Source organism: Cebus imitator, unplaced genomic scaffold, assembly GCF_001604975.1.
Source record: "Cebus imitator isolate Cc_AM_T3 unplaced genomic scaffold, Cebus_imitator-1.0 Scaffold257, whole genome shotgun sequence".
NCBI classification, from domain to species: Eukaryota; Metazoa; Chordata; class Mammalia; order Primates; family Cebidae; genus Cebus; species Cebus imitator.
The window spans coordinates 1,780,815-1,800,968 of NW_016107572.1; the positions used below are offsets into that span (position 1 = coordinate 1,780,815).

The 20,154-nt window shown below is 42.2% G+C and overlaps 1 protein-coding gene and 1 pseudogene across 4 annotated transcripts in view; one reads left to right on the forward strand and one right to left on the reverse strand.

Annotated features, from left to right (window-relative positions):
• DDX59 (DEAD-box helicase 59) overlaps positions 1-12,157 on the reverse strand; it is a 26,743-nt gene extending 14,586 nt beyond the window's left edge. For all 4 annotated transcript variants that reach the window (XR_005195582.1, XR_005195581.1, XM_017499392.2 and 1 more), the window contains exons 1-4: positions 12,045-12,157; positions 7,356-8,185; positions 5,986-6,153; positions 373-462 (exon numbers count right to left, since the gene is read on the reverse strand). Coding sequence is in view for 2 of the 4 variants with exons in the window: in XM_017499392.2 (XP_017354881.1) it covers positions 373-462; positions 5,986-6,153; positions 7,356-8,162 (1,065 nt within the window). In the remaining 2 variants the exon portion in view is untranslated. The remainder of the gene's footprint in view (positions 1-372; positions 463-5,985; positions 6,154-7,355; positions 8,186-12,044) is intronic.
• LOC119467058 lies at positions 9,153-10,423 on the forward strand (annotated as a pseudogene).
• Positions 12,158-20,154: the final 7,997 nt, after the last annotated feature.

Sequence of the window (20,154 nt, forward strand, 5' to 3'; positions counted from 1 at the left end):
AGAATTGCCTGAACCCAGGAGACTGAGGTTGCGGTGAGCCGAGATCGCGCCATTGCACTCCAGCCTGGGTAACAAGAGCGAAACTCCGTCTCAAAAAAAAAAAACAAAAAAAAAAACCTCACCATTGAGAATAGAGTACCTATTGAATTTGCGTATTCTGTCAATTAGGAGAAGACAGCTCTGGTTTAATTTTAGTGTAGTGTACCTTATGTTAGCTTCAGCGCTACACAGGAACCAGCTGAAGAACCACTGCTGCAAATTTTTAAAAGTCCCTGAGGCGTTGTTTTTAGAGAGAAAATGTCCTGAATATACAATGAAATTATATAACTATCATTTCCATAAATCATATAAAATCATGTAACCACTACTTACTTCATCTACTACCACGATCTTTATACCACAGAGTTCTACAGAGCTCTGCTTCATTATATCCAGAAGTCGCCCAGGGGTTGCTATGATAACCTGAATAAAAGAGAAAAAGCAAATTTTAAAAATCATTCATTCCATATTGATTGAGCAACTAACATGTGCCAGGTGCCATGCTAAGCACTCAGAAATCAGGGATGACTATGGCAGACATGGTCTCTGCTCTCATGAAACTTGTAATACTAAGGACGAAACATAAAACAAGAAAGTGCTCAAGAGATAAATGCACTATGCCATAAATGGGGGGACGTATCCATCCAGTCCTGCCCAACACACAGGTCAGACCTAAAGGATCAGTGGGAGTGAGCAAGGTGAGGAGTGATGAAGGAGACAGAAAAGCATCTATGACATTCCTGAGGCTCCAAATGGTAATGGGGCGGGGAGAATGGGACAGGCTGAGGCTGGAAACAAGGCAGGGACCAGGAAGGGCCTTACGGACAGTTTGACTGCATGGTTCCGTAAACAAGTGAAAATTCTGTACCATCTTTGGGCTTTTTATTTCATTTTAAAATTAAGAGGTTGGGCAAAGTAATTTCTAAGGTTGTTTAAGGCGCTCCTTAACAATTTTGTAATATGTTAGTGGCTAATGATGAGGGCTTTTATTTTTTTTTTTTGATACAGTCTTGCTCTATCACCCAGAAGGGAGTGCAATGGTGCAATCATGGCTCACTGTGGCCTTAACTTCCTGGGCTCAAGGGGTCCTCCTGCCTCAGCCTCCCAAATAACTGGGACTACTGGTGCATGCCACCACACCTGGCTAATTTTATCTGAAATAGAGTCTTGCTCTGTCACCCAGGCTGGAGTGCAAATGGCGCCACCTGGGCTCACCGCAACCTCCACCTCCAGGGTTCAAGTGATTCTCCCGTCTCAGCCTCCCAAGTAGTTGGAATTACAGGCATGCACCACTACACTCGGCTAATTTTGTATTTTTAGTAGAGACAGAGTTTCACTATGTTGGCCAGGCCTGACCTCGTGATCTGCCCGCCTCCTAAAGTGCTGGGATTATAGGCATGACCTACCGCACCCAGACAATTTTTTTATTTGTTTTTTATAGAGACAAGGTCTCTATATTGCCCAGACTAGTCTCAAACTCCTGGGTTCAAGCAATCCTCCCGCCTTGGCCTCCCAAAGATTACAGGCATTAGCCACTATACTCAGCTCATTTTTACCTTTTTTTAAACAATAAGGAAAAATGCTTTAATACCAATCACATCTCCCCTGTACATCTATGCTACCGTTGGCCAGTATTTAATTTACTTCTTTCTTTCTCTCTCTTTCTTCGTCTCCCCGCCCCTTCTTTCTTTTTGAGATGAAGTCTCGCTCTGTTGCCAGGCTGGAGTGCAGTGGCACAATCTCAGCTCACTGCAACCTCTGACTCCTGGGTTCAAGTGATTCTCTTGTCTCGCCTCCTAAGTAGCTGGGACTACAGGCATGTGCCACCACACCCAGCTAATTTTCATATTTTTAGTAGAGATGGGGTTTCACCATGTTAGCCAGGCTGGTCTTGATCTCTTGACCTCGTGATCTGCCTGCCTCGGCCTCCCAAAGTGCTGGGATTACAGGTGTGAGCCACCAAGCCTGGCCTATTTATTTATTTTTGAGACAGAGTTTCACTCTTGTTGCCCAGGCTGGAGTGCAATGTCTCGATCTCGGCTCACTATAACCTCCACCCACGGGTTCAAGCAATTCTCCTGCCTCAGCCTCCTGAGTAGCTGGGATTATAGGCATGTGCCACCATGCCTGACTAATTTTGTATTTTTAGTAGATATGGGGTTCTCCACGTTGGTCAGGCTGGTCTCAAACTCCCGACCTCAGGTGATCCACCCGCCTCAGCCTCCCAAAGTGCTGGAGTTACAGGCGTGAGCCACTGTGCCTGGCCTATTTTATTTTTAAACCCACAGGTTGTTCATAATGATTACTGTTTCATTCAATGTTAGATCCTGAGATTTACGCACATGCTTACTATTTTCCTTTTCCATCCCACACCTTCCTTCCTGGCATGATCTTTATCTGTAGGCTATCATAGTTTTAAAGTTCTCTTATACGTATGTTGGCAATAACTTTCTCAATTTTATTTGAAAAGCTTTTCATTTTGCCCTTGCTCTCGAAGGGCAGCTGTGCTGAAGAGACAGAGGCTTTGGTTCTTTTTTCTCACAGGGCATCTGAGATGAGCTCAGGCTGGTGAGAGGGGTGGGAGGGACAGGTGGGGCAAGGAGGAGCCTCCGCAAAAAGGCAACCCTGCATTGGTTGCTGCAGCCTGACGGGCTGAGGAGAGTGCAGGTCGAGTCTGGTGAGGGAGGCAACGCTGTGGGAGGGGCAGTGCTGGCGGTGGGAGGCGAGCTGCATAGAGGAGGATTGGTCAAATAAATAAATACCTAAAGGAAAATGAGCGGCAGGTTTCTGTCAGTTACAGAATATGAATGAATATTCTGTTGATATGAATGAATCCTGTTGTGTTGAATTGGAACTGGAAGTATCAACATGAACTCATGGTTTCTAATAAATATAGACAGAAAAACACACACTTGGATATGCAGCTGACCCTTGAACAACATGGATTTCAACAGTGTAAGTCCACTGGTACATATAAATTTCAACCAAACACAGACCAAAAATACTCGGGTTCAGCAAGGCCAACTGCAGGCTTCAAGTATGCAAAGATTTTGGTACATACGCAGAGGATCCCAGAACCAGTCCCCGACAGATGCCACAGGACAACGGTATTCCCTAGCTCTATCCACTGGGAGGTCCTAAGCAGTGATAGTCCAATAGCAATAAACACGCACAGCCCAGGTCTTTCTTTTTAAATACTATCCTCTATTAAAAGAAACCAGGGCTCTTTGGAGAAGGCATGATTCCAGGGCTAGGGCAGGGAAAGAAAAATGTAAGCATGGAACATCTTCTTTCGATAGAAAGTAAGGAAGACTCAGTGATGGAGATATGAACAAAGAACACAGAAACCAACTGGAGGCCGGGCGTGATGGCTCACGCCTGTAATCCAAGCACTTTGGAGGCCAAGGCGGGCAGATCACCTGAGGTCAGGAGTACAAGACCAGCCTGACCAACATGGTGAAAACCCGTCTTAAAAAATAAATAAATAAATAAATAAATAAATAAACAAACCAACTGGAAAATGCTTCCACTGGCCAGATGGAGATCAACTGGAATATCAAAACAAATAATGATAATAACAGATTGTAAACCTCTGAAAAACAGGAAGCCATGAGTCCATACAGATATAAATACATATATAAATAAATTTAAAGTGTGGTGAAGAATGAGAAATTTACATTTCAAACTACATCTCAAAGTACTCTCCGCAAAATACTAAACACAAAGGGGAAAAAAATAAACTTTACAATTACTTTACAGATCGTATGACCAACAAAAGGACATACTGATAACTGTGCAACCTAAAAGGATGAAATGGAAAAAAACAAAGCATCTCTTCTGTGATATCCCTGTCAAAGACATGTAACTTGAATCTAATCAATTGAAGGATGTTCTTCAAAGTAAGTGGCTTGTAAACCTTAAAAGTGCAAGATTAGGGCCGGGCGTGGTGGCTCACACCTGTAATCCCAGCACTTTGGAGGGCCGAGGCAGGCAGATCACGAGGTCAGGAGATCAAGACCATCCTGGCCAACATGGTGAATTCCCACCTCTACTAAAAACACAAAAATTAGCTGGGTATGGTGGGACATGACTGCAGTCCCAGCTACTCAGGAGGCTGAGGCAGAAGAATCACTTGAACCTGGGAGGCGGAGGTTGCAGTGCGCCGAGGTTGTGCCGTTGCACTCCAGCCTGGGCAACAAGAGCAAAACTTGGACCCCCCCCCACACACCAAAAATGTGTTAAAACACTGTGCCCAATCATATGTGTTGCTACTAAATGTTACAAGCTGGAAACTAACACCGATATATTAACATATATTTTTTAAGAATCAGAATGCAAGCTTAGTTTAAAGGCTGTTAGAAGTTTGCATCTACTTATCCACTTAAATTATAATGTTAACCATTGTTTGCAACAAAAATAAATTTAATGCAGAGGTTGACATGAGACTGTAGTTAAACTCCATTAACCCAACTTCAAATTTGATGCCCATCAAAAATACTTGTATTATTTGCTTTATAAATATATATTGCTGAACTTATAATTTGGCATTAATATCATCTTTGTTTTATATATTGGAGGTCCACCTTTAAAAATCACTGATCCAGGCCGGGCGTGGTGGCTCAAGCCTGTAATCCCAGCACTTTGGGAGGCCGAGGCGGGTGGATCACGAGGTCAAGAGATCGAGACCATCCTGGTCAACACGGTGAAACCCCTTACTAAAACTACAAAAAATTAGCTGGGCATGGTGGTGTGTGCCTGTAATCCCAGCTACTCAGGAGGCTGAGGCAGGAGAATTGCCTGAACCCAGGAGGCGGAGGNCAGCTACTCAGGAGGCTGAGGCAGGAGAATTGCCTGAAACCAGGAGGCGGAGGTTGCGGTGAGCCAAGATCGCGCCATTGCACTCCAGCCTGGGTAACAAGAGTGAAACTCCGTCTCAAAAAAAAAAAAAAAATCACTGATCCAATAACCCATTAATTATCAACCTATAATTTCTTAAAACATTTTATAGGCTTTAAATCTGTCAGATACTACCTGGATGTTTCAAATAAATAAATAATAAAATCTGTCAGATACATCTGATTTGACCTTCAAAAGATTCCAACATGAAAGGCTGATATTCACCCACAGAAGCTGTCAAATACTGCAGCAGGAGCTTCATCCCAGCTGGTACTGCTGCTCAGAGTGCCCTTTCCCTGAGTCCCCTCTCCCAACTTCCTGGCAACCCAGCTCCTCCCCTGGGTCTCCAGAGCCTCCCTGCCACCGCAGTTAACTACACAGGTAATGCCCAGAATACCAAGGGGCCTCAAGGACCCAGCTCCTGCACTAAAGCTGCAGTCTACTTTGATTGGTCAACATCTGTGCCAAATCTTCCATTAAACATTTTTATTTCAAAGACAGGTATCTTCAGCCACCCATTCAAACTCAAGAAAACTGAAGCCCCCAGAAGTGAAGTAAGTTTATCTATGGCCATACAGCTACCAAGTTCCAAAGCTAGAATCAGACCACATTGCTTTTACATACTTTTACATATCATAAAATACAGACTATGCATAACAGCATGGCTAAGGAAGGAGGAAAGTCGGGTAAATTAAGGTTTCAATTTTGGCAACTACTATTTATTGGCTATAGATCCTTCAGTAAACCCCATCTTTCTGAGATTCAACTTCTCGACTATAAAACATGGGCTAGGGATATGTAAATGTGACACTTGAATGAGATAATGCGTGTGAGAACATTCAATAGCCTTTGGCATGTAACAGGCACTCAATAAATTGTGTTTCTTTCCTTTCCTAAATAAAACAAACTTAAAAAAAAAAACCTAAGGCTTATTTAGTAAGAATTTAAAGACTCTAAAATCTTTTAAAAGTTCTTCAAGGGGAAAAAGTACACTAGTTCCTGTACTGCTTATAAAACTTTTCAAAAACACTGTATCACATCAGTGCTTACCTTAACATGTTGCTGCAGACGGTAGAGCTGTGGGGGTAAGGGTAAGCCCCCTACAAGAAGCACAGTTTTCATGCGTGGCAGGCCACTCATCAATTCTTTAGCTTGTCTCTCTATCTGAATGGCTAACTCTCTGGTTGGTGTAAGAATGAGTGCAGATGGAGTTTTCCTCTGCAAAGATGTGAAAAACAACTTTAAAAACACCAGCAATTAATTCTTGCCAATATGAACTAAATCTTCACGAGCATTCCAGGAACATGGCCCTTTTAAAGCATTCCCAACTGGATATGAGTCCTCCTGCCTTCTGCTTACTGCAGATTTTTTTCCTCCAAAACCATCATAAATTAAACTCATTTCTTACATAACACAGAATATAATGAAAGACCAAAATTGGAGCTGGGGAGAGGCATCCACAGTAACCAAGGTAAGAAAACTGGAGCTTTGCTCCTGATTAACTGGACCTTGTAATCTGCAGTCATCCTCCTCTGAAGAGAGAACCCAGCAGTCGCCATGCAGATCTGGTCCAAGCTGGCATGCCACCCTTGGTTTTTCCCGCTTGGCTGTCTTGCAGATTCACTTCTTTCTTTGTCCATAGAACTTACATATATACCCACATCCTATTTCGGGCTTTATGGCTCTATTTTGGTCTTGAGCATGTGTGACCTGTATTTTAAAAAATCTAGCGCTTTTTTTTTTCCTTCACACTCTCTTCCACTACTCTTTGGTTTTCCAAATTTTTCTCCTTTATCTTTCCTCTCTCTGCTCACATTTTTTACTCACTTCCCGTCCTGCCATACTTCATACTTCAGAAGCTCACCAGTCCTTGGCAAATAGTAATTACTCAACATGTTTGTTAAACTAATTATATGTGAAAGTGCTTTATACACTAAACTAACAAGTAAGGTACGGTCATGATTATTTTAAGATGAACCATAGATCACAGTTAAGAGTCTATGTTGAAACTCTACAACGTGCTTCAACCTCAGTATAAATCAGTTTCTTCAAAACACAAAATCCAAGGAGGCTAAACTGACACACAAATGGCAGCTCGTCTGGTCGGCTGGATTTTTTTCCCCTCAAATCCAAAGTTCATTCTTTTAATAGCAAAACTATTAAAAAGAAAATGTTTTGTAAGGAAGCAAGTGTTTAGATCCTCCATAATGAGATCTCTGGTTCAACATAATACAAGAAAAATTCCCTGAAATTATGTTTTCATACAAACTACTATCAGAAGCAAAATCACTACAGGCACTAGTGACTATAATTCCAAATACATAGTTTTAGCCTGCAATTTTAATATAGTTAAGAATGAAACTTGGTAAACCCCTCATTTGTCTCCAAAAATACACGTGAACCCTACCATTAATACTTACCTCGAATAAAGCTCGCATGATAACAGGAAGAAGAAAAGCAGCTGTTTTTCCTGAACCAGTATCTGCACTGGCCAGAACGTCTCTTCCCAGAAGTCCCACAGGAATCATCTGCATTTGGATGGGGGTTGGCACCTCATAGCCTGATTTCTTCAAGTTGTGATTTAAGACCTCAGGGAAACCACAATGTTCGAAGTCAATAATGGGCCTAGTGACTTCTTGCCCTTGAACTAAAATTCCCAGCTGCTGTTTAAGATTTTCAATCTGGTCTTCCTGAAGGTTCAAAATAAAGGGGTGCTCTTTGTACACATAGGAAGCATTCAGTGGAGACTCTCGCTCACAATCAGCCTTCTGTGGATTGCTGAGTTTTGATTTCTCTTCGTTTTCCTTAACTTGCAGAAGATGTTTTGCTTTACACTCCAAACTACATACGTCTTCATCTGTCTTATCACAGATATACTCTCCGTAACGACCACAGACAACACAGACGGGTTCCCCCGGTTCTGGCCAGCGCTGTGTTTTGGAAAATGACTTAACCGGCTCTTCAGAAGGATGGCTGTCCTTCACACCCTGCTCAGGATCTACCGAATGAACCTCTGCCAGCTGGCCACCTGGGCTGGGGAGAGGGCAGGATTCACTGCAGTGCCCATCTGGTGTTGTGGCGGCCTCTGTAACTAAAGCATCAATGGGAACATCTCTGCTTTTGTCCAGCTGAAGGTCTCCTGCGTCTGGTTTAATTCTCTTAGCCACACAACTTTTGCCATCATCATCAGCATTCTTCTTGATTTTTAGAGATCTTGGAACAAACATCCTTCAATATTCTGTTAGGGAAACTATATAATGAGATTTATTTTACCATTAATAAATCACATATAAAGTACCATATGATTAACAGCCAGGCATAGTGGCTCACACCTGTAATCCCAGCAGTTTGGGAGGCCGAGGCGGGCAGATCACTTGAGGTCAGGAGTTTGAGACCAGCCTGGCCAACATGCTGAAACCCCATCTCTACTAAATATTCAAAAATTAGCTGGGCATGGCAGCACGCACTTGTAATCCCAGCTGCTCAGGAGGCTGAGGGAGGAAAATCACTTGAACCCGGGAGGCAGAGGTTGCAGTGAGCCGAGATCAGGCCCCTGCACTCCAGCCTGGGTGACAGTGAGATTCTGTCTCAAAAAATGAAAAAATAAAAATAAAAATAAAGTACCTTATGATTGTCACAGAATCAGCCTAGTGTCCTGGGGGCTGGCTATGCCTGATATGAATAGTGAGGACATCATGACATTCTTTATATCAAACTTTTCTTCCATTCACCAGATTCCACTGATGACGAGATGGAGTTTTCTTCCTCACATATAGCAATGTTGAAACACTGCACACTGCTCAACATAGCCTTGTACACATGGTCTATTTCTGTTTACTGATTATTTGCACTTTGAAGTATCAGATATTATAGAAATTCTGGGGTAAATCGTATCATAGCATCAAAAAAGAAATCAGGAACCCCAGGACCCAAAGTACAATTAAAAAAAAAAAAAAGAAAGAAAACAGGAGAGATACTTCACAATTAGAATCTTTAAAATCAAAACCACAAATCATGGAGAAAATGCTATTTTCATATAAGTAACACAGTGTTTATTATGTGCCAAGCACAATACTTCACCTAATCTTTACAACCACCATGTAAACAGGTTAGCATTACCTAATACATATGCAGAGATATTTTTTCGTTATGCTATACTATGTGTATTACAGACTAATATACACAAGACTAATAATACATAGTATAGAGTGTGGTGAGAGGGGGTGGAAGAGCTCGGGGACCTGGCTCAGGACCACATACAGCAACGTGGCGAAGCTGCCGGTGAAGATGATCACTTTTTAATTCGGGCCTCTGCAGCATTAGAAAAATTGAAACTCCTGTGTGGAGAAGAGAAAGAATGTTCAAATCCATCAAATCTTCTAGAACTTTACACACAGGCTATTTTGGACATGACCTATTTTGAAGAGAACAAACTAGTGGATGAAGATTTTCCTGAAGACTCTTCACAGAAAGTAAAAGAGCTGATCAGTTTTCTTTCAGAGCCAGAAATTTTAGTTAAGGAAAATAATATGCATCCAAAACACTGCAATTTGCTTGTGGACGAGCTACTGGAATGTCTCTCTTGGAGACGAGGAGCCCTGCTGTATATCTATTGCCAATTCTCTGACCAAAAGAAGAGAGTGGCTCTTGAGAAAATCCAGTTTGCTTAAAAAGGAATATTTAGTGACATTCATCTGCTGGCTATGATGTACAGTGGAGAAATGTGTTACTGGGGATCAAAGTATTGTGCTGATCAGCAACCAGAAAATCATGAAATGGATGCTGATGTTTCTGGAGCAAGATGCACTATACAAAAGGAACCCTTGGATTTCCGAGAAGTAGGAGAAAAAATCTTGAAAAAGTATGTATCTGTGTGTGAAGGACCCATGAAAGAACAAGAATGGAATACAACGAACGCAAAACAAATTTTAAACTTCTTTCATCATCGCTGTAACTAGTAAGTTCATCTAGTCCTTTTCAAGTAGAAAAACAAGACCCATGAAATGGAAAAGAGTGTTCCAACAAAGAAAGACATGTTGATACTGGATATGAGAATATTACACTGCATAAAGATATGCAGCTTGGGTACCCTTCTTTAAACACCAGCCATCTTTTTCATTATATATTCTTAAACCTATGAAGGGATGATTCTTTAATTTCTAAAGTGTTCAAACTCACCTTGAAATACAGATGTTATGTCACTAATAATGAGGAGTAACTCAATTTCGCTTTACAAAGATTTTTTTCTGTTACTTTAGATTATTTTTTTATTATGGTGTATGTAACACAAGTTTACCATTTTTATCATCTTTAGATTATTTTTTTAATCTCCCTATCTTGAAGTTTGCCATGCTTCAGAAATTAAAGTCAAGTTACCTCATTGCTTTGAATACATACTATGGATATAAATGTAGGCAAAATGAAAGATTATGACTAATATTCAGATTCCATTTTCAATAAAGGTAAATAATGAAAGGTCTCAAAAAAATACATAATATAGCACAATGAAAAAATAATATAGTAATATACATAATGAAAAAACGTGCGTGTGTGTGTGTGTATGTGTGTGTATGTGTGTGTATAATACACATTATATACCCTCAGAAGAAACTGAGCCACCTGGAATTAAGTGGTTTGTCCAAGCTCAAATAATTCTTAAATGTTACAGCCCTGGCACTCTGGCTCCAGAGCATATGCTCTCAACCATTTGACGACTAAGCTCTAATTTTTTTATCTTACCCAAATTCCTTTCTAAGGGGTCTGGAGAGTCAGGTCTTACAAACCATACATTCTCATTAGATGAGTTTACTTAACCCTGTACATCGTGACTTACTTTCCAATCTCACTCTGACATAACAAGGAAGAAAATCAAAATGTTTTACCCCAAAATATATGTCCTTGCCATACCTTATAACTGCCCTGCAAAGTCTCTTGTGGGAAAAATCCCTATTTTATAGAGAATTCCCTTCCCCCTTTGTTTTCCTTCCTTCCTTCCCAGATCCAGGAGATAACCAACTAAGAGCCAGGTACCATTTAAAGTCCAATATAAAACAATTTACAACCTGCTCTCTCTAAAGTCTGCTATCTAAGAGCTTCCTCTGCACAGTAAAACTTGGTCTCCACAATCCTTTATCTTTAACCTGAACATTCCTTTTTATAGATTCCAGATCTTCAGATTGTCAACCAGATAATGTTTACATTTACCCATAGCCTGGAAGCCCTGGGCTTTGAGTTGTCCTGCCCTTCCAAATCGTACCAATGTATTTCTTTTTTTTTTTTTTTTCCCCTTAATATCAGTAATACCAAAATAACCAACGGATTTCTTAAATGTATTTGATTGATATCTCATGCCTTCCTAAAATATATAAACCAAGCGGTACCCCAGCTGCCTTGGGCACATGTTCTCAGGACCTCCTGAGGGCTGTGTCACGGGCTACAGTCACTTGTATTTGGCTCAAATAAATCTCTTCAAATATTTTTAGAGTTTGACTCTTTCCATCAACACCTATTTACACTAAAATATGTCTTTGCAAAATTACAGTGATTGGGAAGACTTTTAACCTAATCTGGGGACTATCAAATATATTAATAAATATTTTTCTTAAAAAAATTCTTTCTTTAAATTGCCAGATTCCAATTTCCAGAAAAATTCCAACAGAAATGTAACCGAGGGTCTAGACTATCCTAAGTCTCAGAAAATGTACAGGGGTGGCGGGCGGGACACGGACGGCTCTGGGTGGGCAGGAAAGAGCTTGGCACTCAAAGTCTGCCAATGGCGAAAGGGAACAGGCTCCTGCTGGGCGGGCGGCGGCGCGGCCTCCAATTGTCGCCAACGCCCCCCGCACCCCCGCAGGACTGCGGACCCTCCCCTCGGGCGTTGCCTCCCTCCCACGCCCGGCGGCACCGCACCCCGAGGCGCCTGCACGTCACGGAGCTGCTAGGAGACGGGCGGGGCGCCGGGTTCCCGGTAGAGACCCGGGACTAGGAGAACTGCAAGGATGGAGGGGCGGCCGCGCAGGGGCATCCGTCAAGCCGCTGCGGCCTAGCGCCCCGGGGCCCGAAGGAGGGGCTGCAGGACGGCCGGGGCCTGAGCTCCGGGGCACGCTCACCCGCGCAGGCCTGAGCCCGCGTCCGCCTCTGCTCGGGGCTGGCTCCCTCTTCCAGGCTCCAGCCCAGGTTTCCGGCCGACAAGCCCCGACCTTCTGGTTCGGACTGCGGCCCTGGACGGCTGCTGCGGTGCGGAGCAGAGCGCAGAATCCACTTCTCCGGGTTTTGGGAGGGGGCCGCAGCACGTCTTCCGGGCGGTGGGGAGGCGGGGCCACTGCGGGGGCGGAGCTCGTTGGGAGCCGGCAGTGGATTGGGAGGGAGGGAGGAGGGGCGGGGCCGCGAAGCTCCACGACGCTTCCTCGCTCCCTCCCGGCTCTGGGCTGGTGGCAAATCTCGGAACCGGTCGGAGATGGACGGGTTCCGGACGGAGGGGCACGTTTGGGGATCGCCTTGGAAGAATTTACGTAATCGAGTGGGCTGGGACTGGTGGAAAAGAGTCCGAGCAGCCGGAAAGAAGCTGGAGGGTGGTGCGGGGGTCTGGCACCTTTAGAAAGTGGGAAGTGTGAGTGTAAAAGGGAGGGGCACTGCCCGTTGGGCCCAGAAACGCTTTTCTGCCTTTAGCTAGTGAGTAGAGCCACTCAACATTTAAGCGGAGTCAGCTCGACGTGTCGTATTTGATATGTTGGATAATATTTCCTGCACCACTGCCCTCCCGCCCTCCCCCCACCCCCAGCCTCAACACCAGCAAGAAAATAACACAAGTCACGGTTCTTGGTCCTTGTGGGCTGACATTTCCCTGTTTTTCCAGCTTCTTGGAGCCATGTGTGCCAAGCAGCTTGTAGCTGAAAAGTGATGGAGGAGAGGAGAAAGCACGGGAGAGGGAGGAGGGAAGCTGACTTACATTCAGGTCCTTTAACTATAAAAATATTTCCAGTTTAATAGTTGATGCATACAAAAGAGCATATTTACCAAATATGTAAAATTTAAAGTGTACTGAAAAAGCTATCACTCCACCACGTTATCAGTCTTTGTATCCATGAATCTCCAGGATTCTACTGCTGGCCTGTTAGCTCACTGCTACTATCCTGAGTTTTGTCTCTCTTTGCCTTTTTAAGTGGTTTTATCATATTTGGATACATTCCTAACCGTGTATTGGTGTGTTTTTCTTCTTTTTGAGCTTTATAAAAATATAACCTTCTGAAATTTGCTTTTTATCCCTCAACATTTTTTTTTTTTTGATTCATCGAAGTTGTTAAGTGTAGTAACAGAGCATTTATTTTTTTACTGCCTGCTCAAAAGGAAGTTTTCTCCTGTCAGGAATGTATTCAGTTCTGTATCGGATAGGAGTAAAAACGCACTTTAAGTATTTTGTTTATTGATAAGAACCACACAGACTGAATGTATCAGACTTCTCAAGTTTGTAGGTCACAAACCTATAGCAGAACTCTTTTCCTGGATTTTGTGACATTTGTAATTTCTTTCGCCATAATAAAATATTCACTTTTGAACTAAATTTTTATTCATAATTCTGTATCTTTTTCTTTAAAAGCCTCCCTCTTCTTCAATTATATAAGCTAACACCCCACAAAACCTGAATCTGCCCCGAATAATTACTAATAAGGCCGGTCGGAGCATGCTTGTTCACCTTCTGTCCATGCGCTGGAGTCTCGTTTGTACTTAGGAGCAGCACTACTACATCACAGGCTATGGGGGCTGTTCAGCTTTCAAAGATAACACAGAAATGTTTTCAAAGTGGCTGTACCAATCTATACTGCCACCAGCACTGACCACAATTCTCTCTAATCCTCCTTATTTTCACACTTGTTACTTTTTGGTAGTCTACCCAGAATAAATAGTTGCGATGTTTTTGTCTTAATTTGCATTCTGTAATTACTGACAAGGTTGAGCACTTTGAAATATGTTGATTATTCATTCATGTTTTCTCTTCCCCTTCTAAGGGTGTATATGTGTGTGTGTCTGTGTACATATATAAATGTATATATAATGTATATATGTTTATATAATTAATAATCTTTTGTCAATTATATGTGTTGCAGTATCTTCTCCCTATTTATAGTGTTTTCAAATAAAAAAATTTTTTGACTTCTTTTTTTTTTTTAGGCGGAGTTCCGCTCTTGTTACCCAGGCTGGAGTGCAATGGCGCGATCTCGGCTCACTGCAACCTCCACCTCCTGGGTTCAGGCAATTCTCCTGCCTCAGCCTCCTGAGTAGCTGGGATTGCAGGCACGCGCCACCATGCCCAGCTAATGTTTTGTATTTTTAGTAGAGACGGGGTTTCACCGTGCTGACCAGCATGGTCTCGATCGCTTGACCTCGTGATCCACCCGCCTCCACCCGCCTTGGCCTCCCAAAGTGCTGGGATTACAGGCGTGTTGACTTCTTTTGAAAAAAAATCAGTCTTATAAGAAAGTTTCAGAATTAATGAACGCCTGTAGACCCTTCACATAGGGTCGCAGTTTGCCACATTTGCTATATTTGTAAGAGTGTCTATGTAACATATACATATATATAATATGTATTATATATATTATTTTCTGAATCATTTGGGAGTAAGTTGTAGCATGTGTCTCCAAAGACAATGATACTGTCTTAGATACTCACAGAAAAATGTTCCAGTTGAGGTCGTTTTTGTCTGTTTGTCACCCAGGCTGGAGTGCAGTGCTGCAATCTCAGCTCACTACAACCACCTCCCGGGCTCAAGTGAGGCTCCCACCTCAGCTTCCCAAGTAGCTGGGACTATAGGCACACACCACCACACCTGGAATTTTGTTGCTGTTGTTGTTAGAGATGGGGTTTTGCCATGTTGCCCAGGGTGGTCTCCACCTGCTGGGCTCAAGCAATCCACCTGCCTTGACCCCCCAAAACACTGAGATTATAGGTATAAGCCACTGGGCCTGGCCCAAATTTAGGTAGTTTAACATTGATAGAGTACAGATAGCTAACATGTAGTCCTTATTGAAAATTTACCAGTTGTTCCATTAAGGTGTTTTAGAGCTGTTTTTTTTCCTTCCCTAATCCAGGATTCAGTCCAAGATCTTTTCATTCTCTTTATGAAGTCTTTTTTTTTCTGTTTTTTATTTTTTATTTTTTAAGAGACAAGGTCTTCTCTCTGTCACTCAGGCTGGAGTGCAGCAGCCCGATCATGCTCTATGGCTAGTCTATGGTCAATTTTTCTATATTTTAAAACCAGAGAAGAATGTTTATTCGCCAATAGATAGGTACATGATATTTGCAAATAAATCAAGCTTGGTATTTCAGATATTCTATATCTTTTCTGATGTTCATGTTCATATTTCCCCATCAGTATCTCTCTTACCCATTAGTAGATAAAATAGATCATGCAATCAGTCTCCCATTATAAAGGTCGATTTGTTCATTTTTCCCTGTATTCCAGCAATTTTAATTTTGTGTATTTTGGGGGTCATTTTATTTTAGAATCAATATTTATAAAGCAATTAAGCCTTAATGTATCATAGAATCTTAGGTTTGAATTTGTTCATCAGAGTCCAATCACCACCCCTTACTTCTTTCTCTCTATACCCTTGTAGGAGGAATTATTTTATAGCACCCTGCTACATGACCAACCAACTTGTTAAACACTTTTAGAGACAAGGTGCTTCCCATCTTATAGGGCAGTCCAGTTCTTCACTGGAGAGCTCCATGATTATACTTACTGTTTAATTAGACTCTATATGGCTAGACATTGTGCAAAGCATTTTAGGAACATTGTCATATTTAATTCTCACTGAATCTTATAAAGTAGGCATTTTATCCTCATTGTACTGATGAAGCAACAGGTTAGGGTAATTAAACAGCTTGCCCAAGGTCACACAGCTAGGTAGTGGCACAACAGGAATTTAAGCCCAGGTCTGTCTCCTAAATCCACTGGACTACACTGCCTTCAAGCTCTTCTTTTGCTGTTGTTTTTTAAATTTTTTGTTTTTTTGTTTGTTTTTGAGACAGTGTATTGCTCTGTTGCCCAGGTTAGAGTGCAGTGTCGCCATCTTGGCTCATTGCAACCTCCACCTCCCTGGTTCAAGTGATTCTCCTGCTTCAGCTTCCGCATGCTGGGATTACAGGTGCCTGCCACCGCGCCAGGCTCATTTTTTTAATTTTAGTAGAGACGGGGTTTCACCATCTTGGCCAGGCTGGTCTCAAACTCCTGACCTATTGATCCACCCGCCTTGGCCTCCCAAAGTGTTGGGATTACAGGCGTGAGCCACTGCGCCTGGCCTAAGCTCTTCTTTAGGCAGGCATAAAACCATGTCCCTTTAACTTTCAATCAGGAAACCTGGTTTCAGCACCATTTTTAGTGTTCCTAAACTTCCAAATCTGTTGGAAACCTTAGACATAACTTACACTCAAGTGTTCCATAACTTTCCTTAGTTTTCTCATGGGAGCTTTGGACCTTTGCCATATATATTCATATTCTTATTGTTACTTTTGGAAAAGTAGCCAATCTTGATGAGCAGGATGATTCGTTCTGAATGAATGAATGAAGTCTAGTGAGTTGCAACTCATTTCTACATGTGAGTTAGGATGCTGGATGAAGCCTAATTTTTAACATCAAATTCGTCACCTTTCAAGGTTAATAAGTCAAACCTCAGAGCCACTCAGGTCTCACCTGTGGCTCTTTCCCACTCTGTGTTCTTTATTCAAAAAGCTCAGAGTCGGCCAGGTATGGTGGCTCACACTTGTAATCCCAGCACTTTGGGAGGCCAAGGAGGGCGGATAACGAGGTCAGGAGTTCAAGATCAGCCTGACCAACATGGTGAAACCCCGTCTCTACTAAAAACACAAAAATTAGCTAGGCATGGTGGCCTGCGCTTATAATCCTAGCTACTCAGGAGGCTGAGGCAGGAGAATTGCTTGAACCCAGTAGGCAGAGGTTGCAGAGAGCTGAGATCGTGCCACTGCACTCCAGCCTGGGTGACAGAGCAAGACTCCATTTCAAAAAAAAAAAAAAAAAAATAGCTCAGAGTCAGATTTCCTCTTAGCTCTCACCAGAGCACAATATAATTAGTCTGAACTCCCATTTCTGTTTTCTTCACAAAAGGTCTTCACTGACATGGTTTTATGATGGTCTTTTAGTTGTGGGGCCACAGAAAACATTTATAGTAGGTCACATGGAAATCACAGATGGTGTAACTAATACAATTTTAAAATGCATTATGCTTTATGGCAGGGAGGGACGGGAAAGTATACAAGGTGACTCAATGAGACAAGAGTTGTGGAATGCATACATCCTACATAACTATTCTAAGAGTTTGCCTTAAGCTGCGTCTCAGAACAGGAAATGCTGCAATAATGTGAGCTGACCTGTATGTTTCTCATGTGCTGTTGAGACATGTACAGAAATAATAATGCCAAGCATCCTTTCATCTCGGAAAACTTCAGTCTCACACCTATTAGTTTATAGCTACTCCTTACTCTTTTATACAGGCTAGGAAAGCCCTGTATAAATTTTCATCAAGATGGAGACAGGAAAGCACAGATAAATAGTATTTGACTGCCATTGATTTTTTTTTTCCACTTCTATTATGACAATGAATCAGCTCAGAACTCAGACCCCAGTACTTTCTGCCTTTGCTTTCTTTTCCTGATAAGTAGTCTGACTAAGTATTTAAATTCTAAAAATCGAATTATTTACTCATTCAACAGATTTATGGCATTTGCCATGTGCCCAGAGCTGGGAATGTAATGACAAAATAGGAAGTCATAATCTCTGCCCTCACCACGCTTCCAGCAGGGAGGTGGAGGAGGGGAGACAGACAATTCCATAGTAAGTGCTGATAAGGGAATTACAGGGTGTCATAAGAATGTAAGGATGGGGACATAAGCCAGACCTGCTGAATCAGGGAAAGCTTCCCAGAGGAAATGGCATCTCAACTGAGATCTAAAAGCTGAAGAGGAATTGGGACAATTAAAATAGGAAAAAGAAGAGGAAGGAAAGGCCCAAAGTGAGGTATAGCACATCCAAGGAAATGAAAGAAGTTAGGTATTAGTCTTCTTAAATCAAGTTATATTGCGGCAACCAATGATCACGAAATGTCAGTGGCATTTAACAGCAAAGATTTATTTATTTATGCTGCAATATGGAGAAATGGTTGTAGGGGATGCTAAAATATGGAGAGAAGGTTGTAGAGGGTAAAACCGAGGTGGGAAGATGAGGCAGTAGCTTATCCTGACGAGGAGGGTGGCCTGAACTTCAGCATGGCCTAAAGTAGTGGCAGTGGAGAAAAAGAGAAGCAGACAGAATCAAGAGATACAGAGAAAGTTAGGTCAATAGTTCTTCCTGATGATAGGACATGGAGGGTGAAGGAGACAGAGTCATGGTTGACACTCATATTCAATACACACTACGTAGCTTTATAGTAACCACAAAACATAACATGATGATGAAAGCTTTTATAGAGATGAATTTTTTTTTTTTTTTTTTTTTGAGACAGAGTCTCATTCTGTGGCCCAGGCCGGAGTGCAGTGGCTCGATCTCGGCTCACTGCAACCTCCACCTCCCCGGTTTAAGCAGTTCTCTGCTTCAGCCTCCCGAGTAGCTGGGATTACAGGCATTTACCACCATGCCTGGCTAATTTTTGTATTTTTAGTAAAGACGGGATTTCACCATCTTGGTCAGGCTGGTCTTGAACTTCTAACCTCATGATCCACCCTCCTTGTCCTCCCAAAGTGCTGGGATTACAGGTGTGAGCCTATGGAGCCTATAGAGATGAGTATAGTACTTATAACATGATAAATATTTTAATGTAATAATTTTAGAAATGTCATCTTATGAATCTCATATACATCATAGAGTTTGTGATCTCGGTGATCAATATTATTTTTTTCTGCTCAAACTCCTGGTACAGATACATTCACAGAAGTACATAATTCTTGACAGCAAAACTTCTGGGATGCCAAATTAAAATGAGGTCTGTTTACCACTCTACATTCATTCTAAAATTTGAACTTGCAAAGATGTCATTGGATGGTTAGAAATATAGACAACTACGGAGCTATAAAGTCTACCTCTGTAAACTTTAGCAAAGGGAGGCTCAGGCACGTTTCCCTAGATTCAATATTGCAAGGCTGTCATACTCTGAGGACGTCAGATAAGAGCTATGACCATTAGCGTACTTAGAAACCAGCTGCCAATATGCATTAATTTTCCAAAGGAAAAACCATTGTGCTGGATTCTCCCTTTCAAGATTAGGCATGTCCATGGGACATTAAACTCTCAAAAGATGAAGAGAAGAGCATCTTAGGCTTCCCCAAGGCAACTCTAAATTTCTCAGCAGGGGACGAATTGAGAGGAGCAACTGAGATACCCTTTTATCTGGGAGCTTCCCTTTGTTCAACTTCCCCCATCGCAATCATTTTCAACAACACTGGGTTCATTAGTCTACTAATTTCTCTGCCAATAGTCAGTTACCTTCTGTCTTCCTTTTTCATCGTATCCCACTTAGATCGTGTACTTTCAGGATTAATTTCAGCACTCCAACGAGCCTGAGGTATTTTACTGAAATCAGAAATGTTCCAGTACTGCACAGATGGCCGTACCGATTAAGAGTGTTGCTTTCTAACCGTGGGCTAAGGAGCTGATTCCCTGGCATCCTCCAAAGGTGACCTACGAGTATGTGTGTGTGTGTTTTTCCTTAATCACTATAGACTCAAGGATTTATTTTATTTTATTTTTGAGACAGAATCTTGCTCTGTTGCTCAGGCTAAAGTACAGTAGCATGATTTAGGCTCACTGCAGCCTCGATCTCCCTGGCTCAAGTGATCCTCCTGCCTCAGCTTCCTGAGTAGCTGGGACTACAGGCGCACTTCCACACCCAGGTAATTTTTTAAAAAATTTTTGTGGAGATGAGTTTCTCACTACGCTGCCCGGGCTTGTCTCCATCTCCTCTACTCAAGTATCTTCCTGCCTCTGCCTCCCAAAGTGCTGAGATTACAGGCGTGAGTCACCCCACTAGGCCTGACTCAAGAATGTTTAACATATTGGGTGCATTTTGGTTTATTGAATTTAATATTGTTTCTGAAGATGAAATTGTCCCATCTTTGACAGTGGGAACCTCTTTAACATGGCTCTTGGGTCCTTTTGACATAAGCCAGTAATCCTTGAAAGTTTCCTTGCTTTCTGGTGTGATGGAGCTT